The sequence below is a fragment of the Eleutherodactylus coqui genome, chromosome 2, assembly GCF_035609145.1.
Source record: "Eleutherodactylus coqui strain aEleCoq1 chromosome 2, aEleCoq1.hap1, whole genome shotgun sequence".
NCBI classification, from domain to species: domain Eukaryota; kingdom Metazoa; phylum Chordata; class Amphibia; order Anura; family Eleutherodactylidae; genus Eleutherodactylus; species Eleutherodactylus coqui.
Window position 1 is genome coordinate 137,769,375 of NC_089838.1, and position 22,184 is coordinate 137,791,558.

The window sequence follows — 22,184 nt, forward strand, 5'->3', positions numbered from 1 at the left end:
TTGGACGATTCATCTGAGGGTATACGGGTTGCTTGTAGCTTTGCTGACTTTTTGTTTAACTGTTGTGAGCTCTGGTTATGTTTTCACGCTTTGGACTGTATGTGGCTCATGGTTATTGTGTTGATAGTGATTTAGGCTGAGGGACGGTTGGGCCAGGTTCGCAGATAGGGTGGGGTATAGGGTCTCTCCAGGGTAAGGACCACTTCACGTTGTTGCGTGTGGCTAATTTTGCTTCAAAATGACATTATCATTGCGGAAACTATCATCTCTTGCTTAATATACTAAAAGCGTGGCACACTATTTTGCTGAAGTGCGGGTTATGTGTATATTATATGGCAGTGGCTTCGGTGAAGTGTTGACTTTTGAGAGGGAGAAGCACGTTCTTCTAGATATACTTTGTTCTTTGATGTATCAGTAATGGCCACTAGGTGGCAGCAGAAACAGCCTGCAGTATATATCAGACGCACAATATTGCTGTGAGGCTGAACTTTGGCTCTTTTAATGGGGCCAGAACTTTAGGCATTGTCGAACATTAGTGTCACAGACTTAAATATTAACCCCAAAACTTGTGGGTGAATATAGTTTTGTACTGAACTTTGTGCACTGCAGAGGGTCTTTATCATACAACAAATGGTGATCAGGACCTCAGTGCAGAGTATGGGGCCGACTGCAGTTGATAATTAGGGTCTGCTGTTATATGACCGATTTCCAGTCAGGGGCTGTATGTAGTGGGGAAGTAGGGACTCTTTTGTGTGGCAGTGTGCTGGAAACTGCCTGTTTTGCTTTTATGGTTTGTCCCTGTTGTCCTGGGTGTGAGTCTGCAGCTGTATGTACTGCTGGCTTTGCTGTGCAGGGGTGTAGCAGAGCAGCAGGGGACTCACCCAGGTAGGTGGTGGTGGCTCTTCTCTGGCACTCCACAGATCCAGCTGCTGTGCCTCTGCAGTGATACTATGTCCTCCCGGGATCAGTGGGTTCCTATATTGCCCCAGGGAATCTCCGCCCGCGGAGGGGTGAGTGTCTCCTGCTTGGTCTGTGGCGGAAGGCCGTGGTTCCCCCACACGTTGTCCAGCTGCCGGAGCTCCTGACACCTTCAGGGTGGGGAGCACGGTGCAAGGTCCGCTTGTCCTGCTTCTGTGGGAGTCTGAGAAGAGCTCTCAGGCTCTGCTGTACGCGGTGTTCGGCTCCCGCCTGCGGCTGTCCTCAGCGTCGGAGGTCTTGTAGGCAGCAGTGGACTCCGAGTTCTCCTGCTCCCCGCGGTGTGCACTCAGCTGGGCCATGAGCTCCTCAGTCTGCCCACCGGTGGTTGGGGTGAGCTGCAGATGCCTGTGGGCTGGTGCTCTGCCTGTTGGAGAAGCTGGGTGTCTCTCGGTAGGCGACGGGTTGTCGGAGCCCTAGGCACACACGTCCGCCATAAAGAACTGGTAGGCACGCCCCCTATATTATTCCACTTTAAAACAGACTACAGGGCACTTTAAAATTCCAGACACCTCTGTACGCTGATGTTTATATAGTACACTAATATTGGCCATCGAATATTCTTCCCTATATATGTCAACTTTTGTCAATTTAAATCGACTATGCCATTAGTGAAAAAGAGGAAACAGAGAGACCTCTGCTGCAGACAGAGAGCCAACTTCTCCTAATCCCTCAGCTCTTTAGAGGCTAGATTGCATATTAAGAAATCGGAATACTTGCAGTATAGGGGACCGTGGTTGAAGGACCTGCGAGGGACGGGACTGGCTCTACTGTAGCTGGGAATTGGGTCGGGTTAGGAGCTATGGGGGCTGGGTTTTCTATCATGTGATTGGTGGGCAGTGCTTTGGGGTGGGGCTTGGATGAGGCAATCTCTTGGGCGGGAACCTACGTCCCATAGTTACAGAAAAATGTGTGCAGAAGCGAAAATGAATGTTTTTGAAATGAATCGGGTTTGTAAGGATGATTTATCAGCTATTGAATACTTGCGCAACCACAAGATTCTACACAGGAAGGTAAAATGTATTCCTTGTCAACGGGAATATTCACAAATAAAAGTAAACTTAATGGTCATGTGTGGAGATGTCCCGGCTGCAGAAGCAAGTCTGTTTTGAAAGATAGTCTGATTGAAGGGGCCAAAATTGCGCCTGCCAAATTCCTATATTTAGTGTTCTATTGGGCGACTGAAACAACAGCAAACAACCATGCAGCATTTGGGTATTGTGGTGCATACTGCAGTGGACTATTATCAATACTTCAGAGATGTATGCTCCTGGAAGTTATTAGCGGAGCCTCTTCAGCTTGGCGGTCCAGGAAAAGAAGTGCAAATTGACAAGTCTCTTCTAGTGAAAGCAAAGTATCATCGCGGCCGCAACTTGCAACATCAGGACCGATGGATTTTTGGAGCCTCTGATTTTGATAATCGAAAAGGTTTCATCACTTTTGTCACGAAAAGAGATGCAGCGACTTTGCTGCCAATAATTCAGCGAGTCATCGCTCCAAAATCAATTATAATATCTGACGAATGGGCAGCGTATCGAAACATCGCGCAACTGCCAAATAATGACTCTCATCAAACTGTCAATCACAGCAGACATTGTGTCGATCCGCTCACAGGTGCTCATACCAACTACATTGAAAATGATTGGAAACGAGCAAAATCGGTTTTCAAGCGCATGAACGGCACACAAAAAGACATGATTCCCAGTTACCTGGATGAATTCATGTGGCGCGAAAGATGTGCTGCAACATTTGATTTAGCATATTTTAATCTGTTGACTCATATTTCTGAATTCAAACCGTTAGCTGCTGTCGTCGTATATTATCTGTTAGCTACATAAATTGCACTACTCATCTACGGATCCCATTAAGCCACCTCAGCATTTTCATGTCAAACACACATGTATTTGGCCTTAGCTGCACACACCACAGCATCAGCTCATTCATCTTGCTGGTTCCCGCCCCACCAATCACGTCATACAAAAGCCCCACCCCAAAATCTGCTAACCCAACCCAATGCCCAGCTTCACTAGAGCCAGCCCCCCACCCAGGTCCTTCAACCAGGGTCCCCTTTACTGCAAGTATGCCAAGAAATCATAGCCCCCCGACTTGTTTCGCTAGAACTTGGTGTCATCTGGGGTTTGGACCTAGATCACAAACAGGGATTGCCAGGCTTTTTAAAGACACAATACTGACAAAATTACACCCATGTGAAACAACCCATCTGCAGTGAAGCTATTTTGCAACCAATAGGGGACTTGCTCTAAGATTAACGAAGCAGTCAGAACAAATCAGAACCCATGTCGTCATTACCAACTACCAATTGATGCTGTCTGTCACCAGCCAAAGTAGAATTGATTTTTTTCATTGCATTGTTACGTTTGACCCATGTGGTGGATCTTGTCCAAGCTCATATGGAGAACACATACTGCAAATACAGAGTAAAAGCACCCCCCTATAGCTTAAGGGCATACTTCTAATGCACTATTGTAAACAGATACTGGCCCAGTGAAACGGTCAGCACAGTGCAACTTACAGCCTCCTTATTAATTTAACAGTAAAATATGTTTGGGGAAATGTAGTTTAATAATCCAAGTCTGTATTTGTATTCAGCTGTACAGAATTATAGAAAGAGAAGTTCTAACCTGTTTAGGATATAGCCTGATTTTCTAATATGTTCCGGTAGTCCTGTTGCCTAAGGCTTGTCATTTAGAAGATTGATAGCCCTGCACTTTTCTAGTGGTGTACTGATGAATTTTGCCCCAAATGTTAGATGAGCCGCATTTGTACCTGTCTAATTAAACAAATCACCTCAGTATGACCCTTCTCTTTAATGTCTATGAGTCACAAAACCCAATTACATTTTAATGTGGACTTTATGGTTGTAGCCAATGTTTGGGTTTATTAATTAAAGCCAAGACATAATTATTGTGAACATCTTGAACACATTTAAAATCTTTGCAAGCAGACATATCTCAGTTCTGGAAAAATGTAGAAACTTTATGTACAGTAGGGCATAGCTTTAACTCTTTATAAAGCCAGTGACAGCTACTTCTGTACACTATGAAACAAGGTCCTCTTGCATTCTAGGATCTATAAGAGCACTATTACACACCGCCATTACTCAAGATTATGCTCTACTAGTAAGCAGGCCCTGCAAATAGCTGTAATTCATGAGCACTATGGGTGTTCGCTAGCACCCATGTACCAGCGCCCCAATGCATTGTTATTAGAGATGAGCGAGCACCAAAATGCTCGGGTGCTCGTTACTCGGGACGAAAATTTAGCGATGCTCGAGGGTTCGTTTCGAATAACGAACCCCATTGAAGTCAATGGACGACCCGAGCATTTTTGTATATCGCAGATGCTCGCTAAGGTTTCCATTTGTGAAAATCTGGGCAATTCAAGAAAGTGAAGGGAACGACACAGCAACGGATAGGGCAGGCGAGGGGCTACATGTTGGGCTGCATCTCAAGTTCCCAGGTGCCACTATTAAGCCACAATAGCAGCAAGAGTGGGCCCCCCCCTCCCAACAATTTTTACTTCTGAAAAGCACTCATTAGCAATGCATACCTTAGCTAAGCACCACACTACCTCCAACAAAGCACAATCACTGCCTGCATGACACTCCGCTGCCACTTCTCCTGGGTTACATGCTGCCCAACCCCCCCCCCCCCCCGCATGACCCAGTGTCCACAGCGCACACCAAACTGTCCCTGCGCAGCCTTCAGCTGCCCTCATGCCACACCACCCTCATGTCTATTTATAAGTGCGTCTGCCATGAGGAGGAACCGCAGGCACACACTGCAGAGGGTTGGCACGGCTAGGCAGCGACCCTCTTTAAAAGGGGTGGGGCGATAGCCCACAATGCTGTACAGAAGCAATGAGAAATCCAATCCTGTGCCACCTCCATCAGGAGCTGCACACGTGGGCATAGCAATGGGGAACCTATGTGCCACACACTATTCATTCTGTCAAGGTGTCTGCATGCCCCAGTCAGACCGCGTTTTTTTATAAATAGTCACAGGCAGGTACAACTCCGCAATGGGAATTCCGTGTGCACCCACAGCATGGGTGGCTCCCTGGAACCCACCGGCGGTACATAAATATATCCCATTGCAGTGCCCAGCACAGCTGATGTAATGTCATGTTAAATGCAGGTGGGCTTCGGCCCACACTGCATGCCCCAGTCAGACTGGGGTTCTTTAGAAGTGGACCCATGCAGTTACAACTCCCTGTGGACCGACAGCATGGGTGGGTCCCAGGAAGCCACCGGCGGTACATAAATATATCCCATTGCATTGCCCATCACAGCTGAGGTAACGTCCGATTAAATGCAGGTGGTCTTCGGCCCACACTGCATGCCCCAGTCAGACCGGGGTTTTTAATACGTAGACACTGGCAGGTACAAATCCCTAATGTGAAGTCCCTGTGGACACACAGCATGGGTGGCTCCCTGGAACCCACCGGCGGTACATAAATATATCCCATTGCAGTGCCCATCACAACTGAGGTAATGTCATGTTAAATGCAGGTGGGCTTCGGCCCACACTGCATGCCCCAATCAGACTGGGGTTCTTTAGAAGTGGACACATGCAGTTACAACTCCGTGTGGACCGACAGCATGGGTGGGTGCCAGGAAGCCACCGGCGGTACATAAATATATCCCATTGCATTGCCCTGCACAGCTGAGGTAACGTCAGATAAAATACAGGTGGGCTTCGGCCCACACTGCATGCCCCAGTCAGACCGGGGTTTTTAATACATAGACACAGGCAGGTACAACTCCCTAATGTGAGGTCCGTGTGGACCGACAGCATGGGTGGCTCCCTGGAACCCACTGGCGGTACAAAAATATATCCCATTGCAGTGCCCTGGACAGCAGAGCTAACGTCTGATTAAATACAGGTGGGCTTCGGCCCAAACTGCATGCCCCAGTCAGGCTCGAGTTTTTTATAAGTATACACAGGCACGTACATCTCCATAATGGGAAGTCCATGTGGACCGACAGCATGGGTGGGTCCCAGGAAGCCACCGGCGGTACATAAATATATCCCATTGCAGTGCCCAGCACAGCTGATGTAACGTCAGCTTTAATGCAGGTGGGAAAAAAATTAATTGGATTACACTGTAGGCGAGGGCCCAAAAAAATTGGTGTACCAACAGTACTAATGTACCTCAGAAAAATTGCCCATGCCCAACCAAGAGGGCAGGTGAAACCCATTAATCGCTTTGGTTAATGTGGCTTAATTTGTACCTAGGCCTGGAGGCAGCTCAGTTAAAATAAAAATTGGTTCAGGTGCAAGTTTCAACGCTTTAATGAGCATTGAAACGTATAAAAATTGTTTACAAAAATTATATGACTGAGCCTTGTGGGCCTAAGAAAAATTACCCGTTCGGCGTGATTACGTCAGGTTTCAGGAGGAGGAGCAGGAGGAGGAGGATGAATAGAATACACAGATTGATGAAGCTAAAAGGTCCTCGTTTTTGATGGTGATAGAGAACGATGCTTCCATCCACGGGTGCAGCCTACGTATTGTTTAGGTATCGCTGCTGTCCGCTGGTGGAGAAGAGAAGTCTGGGGAAATCCAGGCTTTGTTCATCTTGATGAGTGTAAGCCTGTCGGCACTGTCGGTTGACAGGCGGGTACGCTTATCCGTGATGATTCCCCCAGCCGCACTAAACACCCTCTCTGACAAGACGCTAGCTGCAGGACAAGCAAGCACCTCCAGGGCATACAGCGCGAGTTCAGGCCACGTGTTGAGCTTCGACACCCAGTAGTTGTAGGGGGCAGAGGCGTCACGGAGGACGGTCGTGCGATCGGCTATGTACTCCCTCACCATCCTTTTACAGTGCTCCCGCCGACTCAGCCTTGACTGGGGAGCGGTGACACAGTCTTGCTGGGGAGCCAGAAAGTTATCAAAGGCCTTAGAGAGTGTTCCCCTGCCTGTGCTGTACATGCTGCCTGATCTCCGCGCCTCCCCTGCTACCTGGCCCTTGGAACTGCGCCTTCGGCCACTAGCGCTGTCGGATGGGAATTTTACCATCAGTTTGTCCGCCAGGGTCCTGTGGTATAGCATCGCTCTCGAACCCCTTTCCTCTTCGGGTATGAGAGTGGAAAGGTTCTCCTTATACCGTGGGTCGAGCAGTGTGTACACCCAGTAATCCGTAGTGGCTAGAATGCGTGTAACGCGAGGGTCACGAGAAAGGCATCCTAACATGAAGTCAGCCATGTGTGCCAGGGTACCTGTACGCAACACATAGCTGTCCTCACTAGGAAGATCACTTTCAGGATCCTCCTCCTCCTCCTCAGGCCATACACGCTGAAAGGATGACAGGCAAGCAGCATGGGTACCCTCAGCAGTGGGCCAAGCTGTCTCTTCCCCCTCCTCCTCATCCTCCTCCTCAACGCGCTGAGATATAGACAGGAGCGTGCTCTGACTATCCAGCGACATACTGTCTTCCCCCGCCTCCGTTTCCGAGCGCAAAGCGTCTGCCTTTATGCTTTGCAGGGAACTTCTCAAGAGGCATAGCAGAGGAATGGTGACGCTAATGATTGCAGCATCGCCGCTCACCATCTGGGTAGACTCCTCAAAGTTTCCAAGGACCTGGCAGATGTCTGCCAACCAGGCCCACTCTTCTGTAAAGAATTAAGGAGGCTGACTCCCACTGCGCCGCCCATGTTGGAGTTGGTATTCCACTATGGCTCTGCGCTGCTCATAGAGCCTGGCCAACATGTGGAGCGTAGAGTTCCACCGTATGGGCACGTCGCACAGCAGTCGGTGCACTGGCAGATTAAACCGATGTTGCAGGGTGCGCAGGGTGGCAGCGTCCGTGTGGGACTTGCGGAAATGTGCGCAGAGCCGGCGCACCTTTCCGAGCAGGTCTGACAAGCGTGGGTAGCTTTTCAGAAAGCGCTGAACCACCAAATTAAAGACGTGGGCCAGGCATGGCACATGCGTGAGGGTGCCGAGCTGCAGAGCCACCACCAGGTTACGGCCGTTGTCACACACGACCATGCCCGGTTGGAAGCTCAGCGGCGCAAGCCAGCGGTCGGTCTACTCTGTCAGACCCTGCAGCAGTTCGTGGGCCATGTGCCCCTTCTCTCCTAAGCTGAGTAGTTTCAGCACGGCCTGCTGATGCTTGCCCACCGCTGTGCTGCCGTGCCGAGCGACACCGACTGCTGGCGACGTGCTGCTGCTGACACATCTTGATTGCGAGACAGAGGTTGCATAGGAGGAGGAGGAGGAGGGTGGTTTAGTGGGGGAAGCATACACCGCTGCAGATACCACCACCGAGCTGGGGCCCGCAATTCTGGGGGTGGGTAGGACATGAGCGGTCCCAGGCTCTGACTCTGTCCCAGCCTCCACTAAATTCACCCAATGTGCCGTCAGGGAGATATAGTGGCCCTGCCCGCCTGTGCTTGTCCACTTGTCTGTTGTTAAGTGGACCTTGGCAGTAACCGCGTTGGTGAGGGCGCGTACAATGTTGCGGGAGACGTGGTCGTGCAGGGCTGGGATGGCACATCGGGAAAAGTAGTGGCGACTGGGAACTGAGTAGCGCGGGGCCGCCGCCGCCATCATACCTTTGAAAGCCTCCTTTTCCACAACCCTATACGGCAGCATCTCCAGGCTGATAAATTTGGCTATGTGCATGTTTAACGCTTGAGCGTGCGGGTGCATGGCGGCGTACTTGCGCTTGCGCTCCAACACTTGCGCTAGTGACGGCTGGACGGTGCACTGAGTGACATTGGTGGATGGGGCCGAGGACAGCGGAGGTGAGGGTGTGGGTGCAGGCCAGGAGACGGTAGTGCCTGTGTCCTGAGAGGGGGGTTGGATCTCAGTGGCAGGTTGGGGCATAGGGGGAGAGGCAGCGGTGCAAACCGGAGGCGGTGAACGGCCTTCGTCCCACCTTGTGGGGTGCTTGGCCATCATATGTCTGCGCATGCTGGTGGTGGTGAGGCTGGTGGTGGTGGCTCCCCGGCTGATCTTGGCACGACAAAGGTTGCACACCACTGTTCGTCGGTCGTCTGCACTCTCAGTGAAAAACTGCCAGACCTTTGAGCACCTCGGCCTCTGCAGGGTGGCATGGCGCGAGGGGGCGCTTTGGGAAACAGTTGGTGGATTATTCGGTCTGGCCCTGCCTCTACCCCTGGCCACCGCACTGCCTCTTCTAACCTGCCCTGCTGCTGCACTTGCCTCCCCCTCTGAAGACCGGTCCTCAGTAGGCGTAGCAAACCAGGTGGGGTCAGTCACCTCATCGTCCTGCTGCTCTTAATCCGAATCCTCTGTGCGCTCCTCCCTCGGACTTACTCCAATTACTACTACCTGAGTGATAGACAACTGTGTCTCATCGTCATCGTCCTCCTCACCCACTGAAAGCTCTTGAGACAGTTGCCGGAAGTCCCCAGCCTCATCCCCCGGACCCCGGGAACTTTCCAAAGGTTGGGCATCGGTCACGACAAACTCCTCCAGTGGGAGAGGATTCGGAACCATTGCTGCCCATTCTGGGCAGGGGCCCGAGAACAGTTCCTGGGAGTCTGCCTGCTCCTCAGAATGTGTCATTGTAATGGAGTGAGGAGGCTGGGAGGAAGGAGGAGCAGCAGCCAGAGGATTCAGAGTTGCAGCAGTGGACGGCGCAAAACTCTGGGTGGTCGATAGATTGCTGGATGCACTTTCTGCCATCCACGACAGGACCTGCTCACCCATTAATTGTGAGATGAATGTGGGGACGCCAGAAACATGCCTCTCTACTAATCCCACAGCAGTCAGCAGCGATACACCTGGATCAGGAGCTCGGCCTGTGCCCACACCCTGACTTGGGCCTCCGCGTCCTCGCCCGCGTCCACGTCCCCTAGGCCTACCCCTACCCCTCAGCATGGTGTATTACCAGTAGTGCAGAAACAGAACGCTGTAATTAAATGTGCCACTTATTGGCCTGTGGTTGGAGGCTGACTTCGCTTACAGAACGCACAGCAGAGCCAGGAAAGAATTTTGCGCAAGCCTGCTGTAACACTTAGCTGGCTGCGTATTAATTAGGACTACTACCCCCAGCAGAGACGCAGTACACTCAGGAAGGTCACAGGCAGCCCAAATAGAATGTTTTTTCCCAAATTTTTTTGGAAAAGCCCACTGCCTATATAGACAGTATATCTCTTTCACTGTCCCTGACTCACCACTAATGGCCCTGGACTATGTATAATTACTGCAGACTGTTTCCCTCTGGACAGGATGACAGCGGTGATGTAACGGCCAACGCAGAGCCAGGAAAGAATTTTGCGCAAGCCTGCTGTAACACTTAGCTGGCTGCGTATTAATTAGGACTACTACCCCTAGCAGAGACGCAGTACACTCAGGACGGTCACAGGCAGCCCAAATAGAATGTTTTTTCCCAAATTTTTTTGGAAAAGCCCACTGCCTATATAGACAGTATACGTCTTTCACCTTTTTCACTGTCCCTGCCTCAGCACTACTGGCCCTATACTATGTAAAATTACTGCAGACTGTTTCCCTCTGGACAGGATGACAGCGGTGATGTAACGGGCAATGCAGAGCCAGGAAAGAATTTTGCGCAAGCCTGCTGTAACACTTAGCTGGCTGCATATTAATTAGGACTACTACCCCCAGCAGAGACGCAGTACACTCAGGACGGTCACAGGCAGCCCAAATAGAATGTTTTTTCCCAAATTTTTTTGGAAAAGCCCACTGCCTATATAGACAGTATATCTCTTTCACTGTCCCTGCCTCACCACTACTGGCCCTATACTATGTAAAATTACTGCAGACTGTTTCCCTCTGGACAGGATGACAGCGGTGATGTAACGGCCAACGCAGAGCCAGGAAAGAATTTTGCGCAAACCTGCTGTAACACTTTTCTGGCTGCGTATTAATTAGGACTACTACCCCCAGCAGAGACGCAGTACACTCAGGACGGTCACAGGCAGCCCAAATAGAATGTTTTTTCCCCAATTTTTTGGGAAAAGCCCACTGCCTATATAGACAGTATATCTCTTTCACTGTCCCTGCCTCACCACTACTGGCCCTGGACTATGTAAAATTACTGCAGACTGGTTCACTCTGGACAGGATGACAGCGGTGATGTAACGGCCAACGCAGAGCCAGGAAAGAATTTTGCGCAAGCCTGCTGTAACACTTTGCTGGCTGCGTGTTAATTAGGACTACTACCCCCAGCAGAGACGCAGTACACTCAGGACGGTCACAGGCAGCCCAAATAGAATGTTTTTTCCCAAATTCCCAATTTCCCAAACAGTATACGTCTTTCACCTTTTTCACTGTCCCTGCCTCAGCACTACTGGCCCTATACTATGTAAAATTACTGCAGACTGAGGACGCAATGCTCTGCACGGCCGATATACAAAAAAAAAAAAAAAAAAGTGCAACACTGCAAAAAGCAGCCTCAACAGTACTGCACACGGTCAGATGTGGCCCTAAGAAGGACCGTTGGGGTTCTTGAAGCCTAAAATAACTCCTAACACTCTCCCTATAGTAACTCCAGCAGGACAGCACTTTCCCTGAACTATGTCAGAATGCATCTGTGGCGAGCTGCGGGAGGGGCCGATTTATATACTCGGGTGACATCTGATCTCCCCAGCCACTCACTGCAGGGGGGTGGTATAGGGCATGAACGTCGCAGGGGGAAGTTGTAATGCCTTCCCTGTCTTTCTATTGGCCAGAAAAGCGCGCTAACGTCTCAGAGATGAAAGTGAAAGTAACTTGAACATCGCGTGGTGTTCGCCTCTAGTAACGAGCATCTCGAACACGCTAATACTCGAACGAGTATCAAGCTCGGACGAGTACGTTCGCTCATCTCTAATTGTTATCTTGTAAAATGTCAGCTGGTGATGTTGTGTGTAATTGTTTTTCATTTAATCACCAAAGTACAGATTTGGCTAACAGCTGAACACAACGTTTTCAGGTTTTCGGCAGCAGAAACCTTTCCTCAGGCTATGTTCACACGCAGCAGATTTTGCTGTAGTCCCACATCAAAATCTGCATGTAATTTCATCTTATATGAAGAGGTGAAATCCACGTTGAAAATTTGCAGCATTAATTGGCATTTTATAGATTTAAAATCCGCACTGCATGTCAATTTTGTGCGCATTTTTTCTGCACCGTGTCGGTGAGATTTGTCCCACTCTTATTTACATGACTTGTACTGTAAATGTTGTGGATTATCTATTTACACCAGCTTTTACACTACAAGTGAAAATACCTTAAGGCTGGGGTCACACAGGGTGGATTTGCCATGGAAATTCTGTCTGGAATTTCGCTGCGGCAAATCCACCCATGGCCACTAATCCCAGGATTAGCCAGCCCTGTGGACGAGATTTGTCAAAAATCTCATCCACACGGGATGGCCAATCCGTCACGGTAAAGCCGGCAGAAGCTGGCGCTGCAGTGCGTATTCCCCGGCTGCAGCAAGTCAAATTTTTTTTCCCGTTGCGGCCACGCATGAGAGTGGAATCCAATGCATCAGACACCCCCTTATCTGAAGCTCCACACAGATAAAGCAAACCCCTTTCACAGATCTATCTGAATTTGGTGGAAAGCATGAGGCTTACTACAGTCATTGAGGCCAATGGTGGCCCAACACCATATTAAAAACTGTAATTTGCATTTCATCACCCTCTATATATGTCCCAATCAACTTAGTGTACATAGCTTTATGTGTATTTGGAAAGATCAACCTTGTGCCTAGCTGCTCTATTCAATGTCTATGGTGCGGATGAAAATAGCAAGCACAGTGACTTTTTTTGAGGACAAGCGCCTTTAATTCTTTCAGATATTTATTTTCTAACCATATTAATAAGCTTCTTGGGTGCTTTAACTTCATAAATGATCACAGCATTCTAAATACTGTATTATTATTAATATCACAGACAATCTGTTACTAATGCCATTATTATTATCATCTCAGTGTGAGAAACTTGCTAATAACAGTTTATGAAAAGCTTCCATTTCTAAAGCTCTAATACTAACCATGCAGTTAGCTATCCTTGAGTGACTTTATTTAAACGTGTGCAGAGTTATCACCCAGGAGTTCAGTGTCACTTATGAAGTGCACTGTATTCATATTATGGAAGGTCAAACTGGAACAGATAAAACTGGAACCTTGAAGCCGGAACACTTCATCAAATCATTATGAGTTTTTAGCACAGGTAGATGAAGACTTGATGTAGAGGCCAAAAGGAGCATCTTCAGATGATCTCTGATGATCATATTGGTCATGCCAAGTACTGTACCCTGAGTAATGGAGCAAGTGCTCAGCATTAGCTGTATATCATTATGGCCATGCAAAAAAGATATTATAACCCATTAGCTACACACTCTTTCAATAATATGCACTTTCTGGATATGCCCTTATGAATCTGGTACACCATGATGCACCGTAATTCTGCATCATAAAATAACACTTTAGAATTTCACTAAAGACATTTTAACCCTTTCCAATCCACTGTCTGACTTTTTCAGACATTCTGATTGAAGGCTGTACAGCTTCGATGTCAGAAGACATCCGACAGGGTATTCTTACTGTATATTACTGGCCGCTCTGTTGTCGGGGAGCCTCTTCAGCATGTCCCTTACCGCAGTACTGGCTCTAGCCAGCAGATGGTGCCATTGTATAATGGCAGAAAGAGAAAGCCCCCTAGAAAACCCTGAATCCAAAATTGGATTGCAAAGGGTTAAAAATGAAGATGACTAAAGACATTGGATTAGCATGCTCCTATTTCTGCTGCTTAATTTCTTGTCCTGGTAAACTTTTTTTTCCTTGTATATGGACTGCTTTGTCTGATTCTTTTAATGTAAAACAGATGTTCTTTCTAGATGGGGTCATATTCACAGTAAAATGGAATCTCATGTTAAAGCCGCCTGCACAGGGATGGATTTGCATTGCGGAATGCGGAGCGGGTGTCCGCCTCCGGGTTTCGCAGCAAATACCGCCCATAGCATTCTATGGCTGGCGGAGGAGAAGTCGCAGGATGCTCCATTTCTGTGTGGATTCCGCATGGATGGCTTCCATTGAAGTCAATGGAAGCTGTCCGATCCGTGGCCCTTCTACAATGACATTGCGTAAAGGTAGTGGATTCCGCATCATCACCTAGCATTGACACGGAAAAAGTCGGGATTTATTAAAAAAAAAACTATACTGCACATGTCCGACGGCTTACAATGCGGACTAGCCAGAGTACAGCCAGCAAAGAAGAAAGCAGGTACCTGTGGATAGCGGCTGGGCACAGAATCGGATTCCTCTGCAGGATCCTGCATGCGGAATCCGACCCTGTCTTGTACAGCCGGCCTTAAATTTGTGTATCTCTCTCTTTAGATATGTACTGTATACATATACGCACTATATATGTACACTATAAATTGCACCCTCTACTTGAAGATTAACAAAATAGTAATTCAATAAGACTATATTGGTAGTGTCAGGAACAGTCGTGTTCCTATCTAATTATTCCATAGTCATGTCAGTATGGTTTGAAGCCCATAAAGTTCATAATTCCTTTACTTGTTTCTACAATATCTATTAGTTTCAGATACTTTCTTGATAAAATTCTGCTTTTCCAGTTCATCACAAATCTATTGTCCAATCACATGGCTCCTTACCATAGCAAACGAATTTAAGTATAACATACAGCTGTACTTATACTTCCAACTATTCAGTAGGTTTGTGCCAAGATATATGCCAAGCAGTTACTACAACGCAAGCTGCAGTTTTATACTTTCACTATTCATCATCACTTTTATTTGTATTCTAAGGGTAATGCTATTTGTAATATAGCAACAGGGGGTCGTTTTTGTTCTCATATATGTTGTATCTTTTATTTTTGGTTTCCTCAGGAAAAATATGTGAATATTATTCACATTGAATCTAGAAAGTCCAAAAACGGCAGCTCTGAGGCAGAGGTCTATGTAGAATTTGAATGCCCTCAGAAAAAAGCCCAGGAATTAATTCGTCTGCTAAAACTTCAACCGCAAATCATCTCCTTGAATCCTGCAGAAAGCAAGTGGCGAGAAGATGAAGGCAAGACCTGTTTCTGTAACAATACATTTCAGAGTGATGCTGTTTTTGAGGATTTATTTCTACCCGGATCATTAGTGATTAGAGATGAGCGAGCATGCTCGTTCGAGCATTAGCATACTCGAAAGTACTCGAGCGAGCACCACTGCGGAGCTCGGGTGTTCGAGAAAATTTCACCTTCTCCATTGTCTTCAATGGAGCCGCGGCTGCTGCCGGCAGCTCCATTGAAAACAATGGTCTGCCGACACCCCTGCATTGTTTTTCATGGAAGGGCTTTACATATAAGCCCTTCCCTGAAAAACAAGGATTTTAGTGTAAAAAATAAAAAAAAAACAAAAAAAAACTTACCTATCCACTGCTGCCGTGTCCCCCGCGTGGATGAAGAACACATCTGCTGCATGTGGCAGATGTTTCCTTCCTCCCCTCTAGTAAAAAGAATTTCCTGCTGCTACATCTGCCACATCAGTGATAGATGCAGCAGAGGAATTCTTCAATTCCCTACCACAGTTGTCACACATGACAGCTGTGGTAGAGGATCCTGCTGCTGGCACCCGCGGCAATGAATTTCAGGGAAGGGCTTTAAATATAAGCCCTTCCCTGAAAATCCAGTAAAAGTAGTGTAAAAAACAAAAAAAATAGATACTCATCTCTCTTCAGCTTCTGGGGCTCAGCCGCCTCTTCTCTGCGCTGTCCCCAACTCTGTAGTGCTGTTCTATCAGCAGGCGGGATTTAAAGTCCCCGCTTGCTGAAAGAGCTGATTGTGATTGGCTAAGGCGCTCAGCCAATAACAGGCAGCTCTCATCTGTCATTCATTCGGCGAGAGCTACCTGTGATTGCTGAGCCCCAGCAGCTGAAGGGAGGTGAGTATCTATTTTTTTGTTTTTTACACTACTTTTACTGGATTTTCAGGGAAGGGCTTATATTTAAAGCCCTTCCCTGAAATCCATTGACGGGGGTGCTGGCAGCAGGATCCTCTACCGCAGCTGTCATGTGTGACAGCTGTGGTAGGGAATTGAAGAATTCCTCTGCTGCATCTGTCACAGCGGCAGATGTGTTCTTCTCTCCCGCGGGGGACACGGCAGCGGTGGATAGGTAAGTTTTTTTTAAATTTTTTAAATATTTTACACTAAAATCCTTGTTTTTTAGGGAAGGGCTTATATGTAAAGCCCTTCCATTAAAAACAGTGCAGGTGTGTCAGCAGACCATTGTTTTCAATGGAGCCACCCACAGCAGCCATGGCTCCATTGAAAAATGCTCGGGTCCCCATTGACTTCAATGGGGTTCATTACATGAAAGGAGCTCTCGAGCATTAGAAAAAGTTCAGCTTGAGTAATGAGCACCTGAGCATTTTGGTGCTCGCTCATCTCTATTAGTGATTACTTTTTGTTTACAAACAGTAAAGTGTTAGTTGAAGGACAATTTGCCATCAGAAGTATTTTCTCATCTTAAGCAGTTGTGACATATTCACAGGATATGACATAAACATTTGATAGGTAGTGGTACCACCTGCTAGATTGGACCTACGCTTGAAGCATGCTGGTTCCATGAGCTCCATTTGTTGATGCAGAGTCTACCGATTGTTTTAATTTCAGTGCAGGGGTGGACAAGCTTGTATATGGCTGCCTGCATTGAAGTCTATGGGAGTTATAGAAAGAGTCAAGTGCTGCTTTCTTGACTCTGGCCATAGCTTCCATAGGCTTTAATGAGGAAAGCTGTGTGCAAATGCAGCTAGTTCCCGAAATAGGATCCTAACCATGGGTGTAACTATAGGGAATGCAGTTGCACCCGGGCCCAGGAGCCTTAGGGGGCCCATAAGGCCTCTCTTTTCCATATAGGGAGCCTAGTACTATGAAGAAAGCATTATAGTTGGGGGCCCAGAAGCTTCAAGTTACGCCTCTGATCCTAACTAGAGATGAGCGAACACCAAAATGTTCGGGTGCTCGTTATTCGGAACGAACTTCCCGCGATGCTCGAGGGTTCGTTTCGAACAACGAACCCCATTGAAGTCAATGGGCGACCAGAGCATTTTTGTATTTCGCCGATGCTCGCTAAGGTTTTCATGTGTGAAAATCTGGGCAATTCAAGAAAGTGATGGGAATGACACAGAAACGGATAGGGCAGGCGAGGGGCTACATGTTGGGCTGCATCTCAAGTTCACAGGTCCCACTATTAAGCCACAATACCGGCAAGAGTGGGCCCCCCCCCCCCTCCCAACAACTTTTACTTCTGAAAAGCCCTCATTAGCATGGCATACCTTTGCTAAGCACCACACTAGCTACAACAAAGCACAATCACTGCCTGGATGACACTCCGCTGCCACTTCTCCTGGGTTACATGCTGAGCAACCGCCCCCCCTCCCCCCCACAGCGCACACCAAAGTGTCCCTGCGCAGCCTTCAGCTGCCCTCATGCCACGCCACACTCATGTCTATTTAGAAGTGCGTCTGCCATGAGGAGGAACAGCAGGCACACACTGCAGAGGGTTGGCACGGCTAGGCAGCGACCCTCTTTAAAAGTAGCGGGGCGATAGCCCACAATGCTGTACAGAAGCAATGAGAAATAGAATCCTGTGCCACCACCATCAGGAGCTGCACACGTAGGCATAGCAATGGGGAACCTATGTGCCACACACTATTCATTCTGTCAAGGTGTCTGCATGCCCCAGTTAGACCGGGCTTTTTAATTCATAGACACAGGCAGGTACAACTCCCTATTGTGAAGTCCCTGTGGACCGACAGCATGGGTGGGTGCCAGGAAGCCACCGGCGGTACATAGAAATATCCCATTGCATTGCCCAACACAGCTGAGGTAGTAATGTCGTGCGTAATGCAGGTGGGCTTCGGCCCACACTGCATGCCCCAGTCAGACTGGGGTTCTTTACAAGTGTACAGATGTATTAAAAACTCCGTGTGCACCTACAGCATGGGTGGCTCCCTGGAACCCACCGGCGGTACACAAAAATATCCCATTGCATTGCCCAACACAGCTGAGGTAGTAATGTTGTGTGTAATACAGGTGGGCTTCGGCCCACACTGCATGCCCCAGTCAGACTGGGGTTCTTTAGAAGTGGACACATGTAGGTTAAACTCCCTGTGGACCCACTGCCTGGGTGGGTGCCAGGAAGCCACCGGCGGTACATAGAAATATCCCATTGCATTGCCCAACACAGCTGAGGTAGTAATGTCGTGCGTAATGCAGGTGGGCTTCGGCCCACACTGCATGCCCCAGTCAGACTGGGGTTCTTTACAAGTGTACAGATGTATTAAAAACTCCGTGTGCACCTACAGCATGGGTGGCTCCCTGGAACCCACCGGCGGTACACAAAAATATCCCATTGCATTGCCCAACACAGCTGAGGTAATGTCAGCTGGAATGCAGGTGGGCTAAAAATTAATTTAATTACACTGTAGGCGAGGGCCCACAAAAATTGCTGTATCAACAGTACTAATGTACATCCCAAAAATTGGCCATGGCCAGCCAAGAGGGCAGGTGAAACCCATTAATCGCTTTGGTTAATGTGGCTTAAGTGGTAACTAGGCCTGGAGGCAGCCCAGTGTAACGAAAAATTGGTTCAAGTTAAAGTTCCAACGCTTTTAAGCGCATTGAAACTTATAAAAATTGTTCAGAAAAATTATTTGAGTGAGCCTTGTGGCCCTAAGAAAAATTGCCCGTTCAGCGTGATTACGTGAAGTTTCAGGAGGAGGAGCAGGAGGAGGAGGAGGAATATTAGACACAGATTGATGAAGCAGAAATGTCCCCGTTTTGGATGGTGAGAGAGAACGTAGCTTCCATCCGCGGGTGCAGCCTACGTATTGCTTACGTATCGCTGCTGTCCGCTGGAGGAGAACAGAAGTCTGGGGAAATCCAGCCTTTGTTCATCTTGATGAGTGTTAGCCTGTCGGCACTGTCGGTTGACAAGCGGCTACGCTTATCTGTGATGATTCCCCCAGCCGCACTAAACACCCTCTCCGACAAGACGCTAGCCGCAGGACAAGCAAGCGCCTCCAGGGCATACAGCGCTAGTTCAGGCCACGTGTCCAGCTTCGACACCCAGTAGTTGTAGGGGGCAGAGGCGTCACCAAGGATGGTCGTGCGATCCGCTACGTACTCCCTCACCATCCTTTTACAGTGCTCCCGCCGACTCAGCCGTGACTGGGGAGCGGTGACACAGTCTTGGTGGGGAGCCATAAAGCTGGCCAGGCCCTTAAAGACTGTTGCACTGCCTGGGATGTACATGCTGCTCGATCTACGCACATCCCCTGCTACCTTGCCCTCGGTACTGCGCCTTCTGCCACTAGCGCTGTCGGCTGGGAATTTTACCATCAGCTTGTCCGCAAGGGTCCTGTGGTATAGCAACACTCTCGAACCCCTTTCCTCTTCGGGAATCAGAGTGGGCAGGTTCTCCTTATACCGTGGATCGAGCAGTGTGTACACCCAGTAATCCGTCGTGGCCAGAATGCGTGCAACGCGAGGGTCACGAGAAAGGCATCCTAACATGAAGTCAGCCATGTGTGCCAGGGTACCTGTACGCAACACATGGCTGTCTTCACTAGGAGGATCACTTTCAGGATCCTCCTCCTCCTCCTCCTCAGGCCATACACGCTGAAAGGATGACAGGCAATCAGCCGGTGTACCGTCAGCAGCGGCCCAAGCTGTCTCTTCCCCCTCCTCCTCATCCTCCTCATGCTCCTCCTCCTCCTCCTGTACGCGCTGAGAAATAGACAGGAGGGTGCCCTGACTATCCAGCGGCATACTGTCTTCCCCCGCCCCCGTTTCCGAGCGCAAAGCAGCTGCCTTTATGCTTTGCAGGGAATTTCTCAAGATGCATAGCAGAGGAATGGTGACGCTAATGATTGTAGCATCGCCGCTCACCACCTGGGTAGACTCCTCAAAATTACCAAGGACATGGCAGATGTCTGCCAACCATGCCCACTCTTCTGAAAGGAATTGAGGAGGCTGACTCCCACTGCGCCGCCCATGTTGGAGTTGGTATTCGACTATAGCTCTACGTTGTTCATAGAGCCTGGCCAACATGTGGAGCGTAGAGTTCCACCGTGTGGGCACGTCGCACAGCAGTCGGTGCACTGGCAGCTTAAAGTGATGTTGCAGGGTGCGCAGGGTGGCAGCGTCCGTGTGGGACTTGCGAAAATGTGCGCAGAGCCGGCGCGCCTTTACGAGCAGGTCTGACAAGCGTGGGTAGCTTTTCAGAAAGCGCTGAACCACCAAATTAAAGACGTGGGCCAGGCATGGCACGTGCGTGAGGCTGCCGAGCTGCAGAGCCGCCACCAGGTTACGGCCGTTGTCACACACGACCATGCCCGGTTGGAGGCTCAGCGGCGCAAGCCAGCGGTCGGTCTGCTGTGTCAGACCCTGCAGCAGTTCGTGGGCTGTGTGCCTCTTATCGCCTAAGCTGAGTAGTTTCAGCACGGCCTGCTGACGCTTGCCCACCGCTGTGCTGCCACACCGCGCGACACCGACTGCTGGCGACATGCTGCTGCTAACACATCTTGATTGCGAGACAGAGGAGGAGGAGGAGGAGGAGGGTGCTTTAGTGGAGGAAGCATACACCTCCGCAGATACCACCACCGAGCTGGGGCCCGCAATTCTGGGGGTGGGTAGGACGTCCCAGCCTCCACTAAATTCACCCAATGTGCCGTCAGGGAGATGTAGTGGCCCTGCCCGCCTGTGCTTGTCCACGTGTCCGTAGTTAAGTGGACCGTGGCAGTAACCGCGTTGGTGAGGGCGCGTACAATGTTGCGGGAGACGTGGTCGTGCAGGGCTGGGACGGCACATCGGGAAAAGTAGTGGCGTATGGGAACTGAGTAGCGCGGGGCCGCCGCCTCCATGATACTTTTGAAGGACTCCGTTTCCACAACCCTATACGGCAGCATCTCAAGGCTGATGAATTTTGCTATGCGGACGGTTAACGTTTGAGCGTGCGGGTGCGTGGCGGCGTACTTGCGCTTGCGCTCCAACAGTTGCGCAAGCGACGGCTGGAAGGTGCGCTGAACTACACTGCTGGATGGGGCCGAGGACAGCGGAGGTGAGGGTGTGGGTGCAGGCCAGGAGACGGTAGTGCCTGTGTCCTGAGAGGGGGGTTGCATCTCAGTGGCAGGTTGGGGCACAGGGGGAGAGGCAGGGGTGCAAACCGGTGGCGCTGAACGGCCTTCGTCCCACCTTGCGGGGTGCTTGGCCATCATATGTCTGCGCATGGTGGTGGTGGTGAGGCTGTTGGTGTTGGCTCCCCGGCTGAGCTTTGCGCGACAAAGGTTGCACACCACTGTTCGTCGGTCGTCAGGCGTCTCTGTGAAAAACTGCCAGACCTTAGAGCACCTCGGCCTCTGCAGGGTGGCATGGCGCGAGGGGGCGCTTTGGGAAACACTTGGTGGATTATTCGGTCTGGCCCTGCCTCTACCCCTGGCCACCACACTGCCTCTTGCAACCTGCCCTGCTGATGCCCTTGACTCCCCCTCTGAAGACCTGTCCTCCTGATTAAGCGTTGCACACCAGGTGGGGTCAGTCACCTCATCGTCCTGCTGCTCTTCCTCCGAATCCTCTGTGCGCTGCTCCCTCGGACTTACTGCCCTTACTTCTACCTCACTGCAAGACAACTGTGTCTGATCGTCATCGTCCTCCTCACCCACAGAAAGTTGTTGAGACAGTTGGCGGAAGTCCCCAGCCTCTTCCCCCGGACCCCGGGAACTTTCGAATGGTTGGGCATCAGTGACGATAAACTCCTCTGGTGGGAGAGGAACCGCTGCTGCCCAATCTAAGCAGGGGCCCGAGAACAGTTCCTGGGAGTGTTCCCGCTCCTGAGCAGGTGTTATTGTAGTGGAGTGAGGAGGCTGGGAGGAAGGAGGAGCAGCAGACAGAGGATTCGGATTGGCAGCAGTGGACGACGCAGAACTGCGGGTAGACGATAGGTTGCTCGAAGCACTTTCTGCCATCCAGGACAGGACCTGCTCACACTGCTCATTTTCTAATAACCGTCTCCCGCGTGGACCCATTAATTGGGCGATGAATGTGGGGACACCAGAAACGTGCCTCTCTCCTAATCGCGCAGCAGTCGGCTGCGACACACCTGGATCAGGAGCTTGGCCTGTGCCCACACCCTGACTTGGCCCTCCGCGTCCTCGGCCGCGTCCACGTCCTCTAGGCCTACCCCTACCC

General features: G+C 49.8%; 1 protein-coding gene across 1 annotated transcript in view; it reads left to right on the forward strand.

The window, feature by feature from the left end:
- TPH2 (tryptophan hydroxylase 2) overlaps positions 1 to 22,184 on the forward strand; it is a 277,456-nt gene that overhangs the window by 32,931 nt on the left and 222,341 nt on the right. The window contains exon 3 of the mRNA XM_066589875.1: positions 14,835 to 15,018. Coding sequence (XP_066445972.1) covers positions 14,835 to 15,018 — 184 coding nt within the window. The remainder of the gene's footprint in view (positions 1 to 14,834; positions 15,019 to 22,184) is intronic.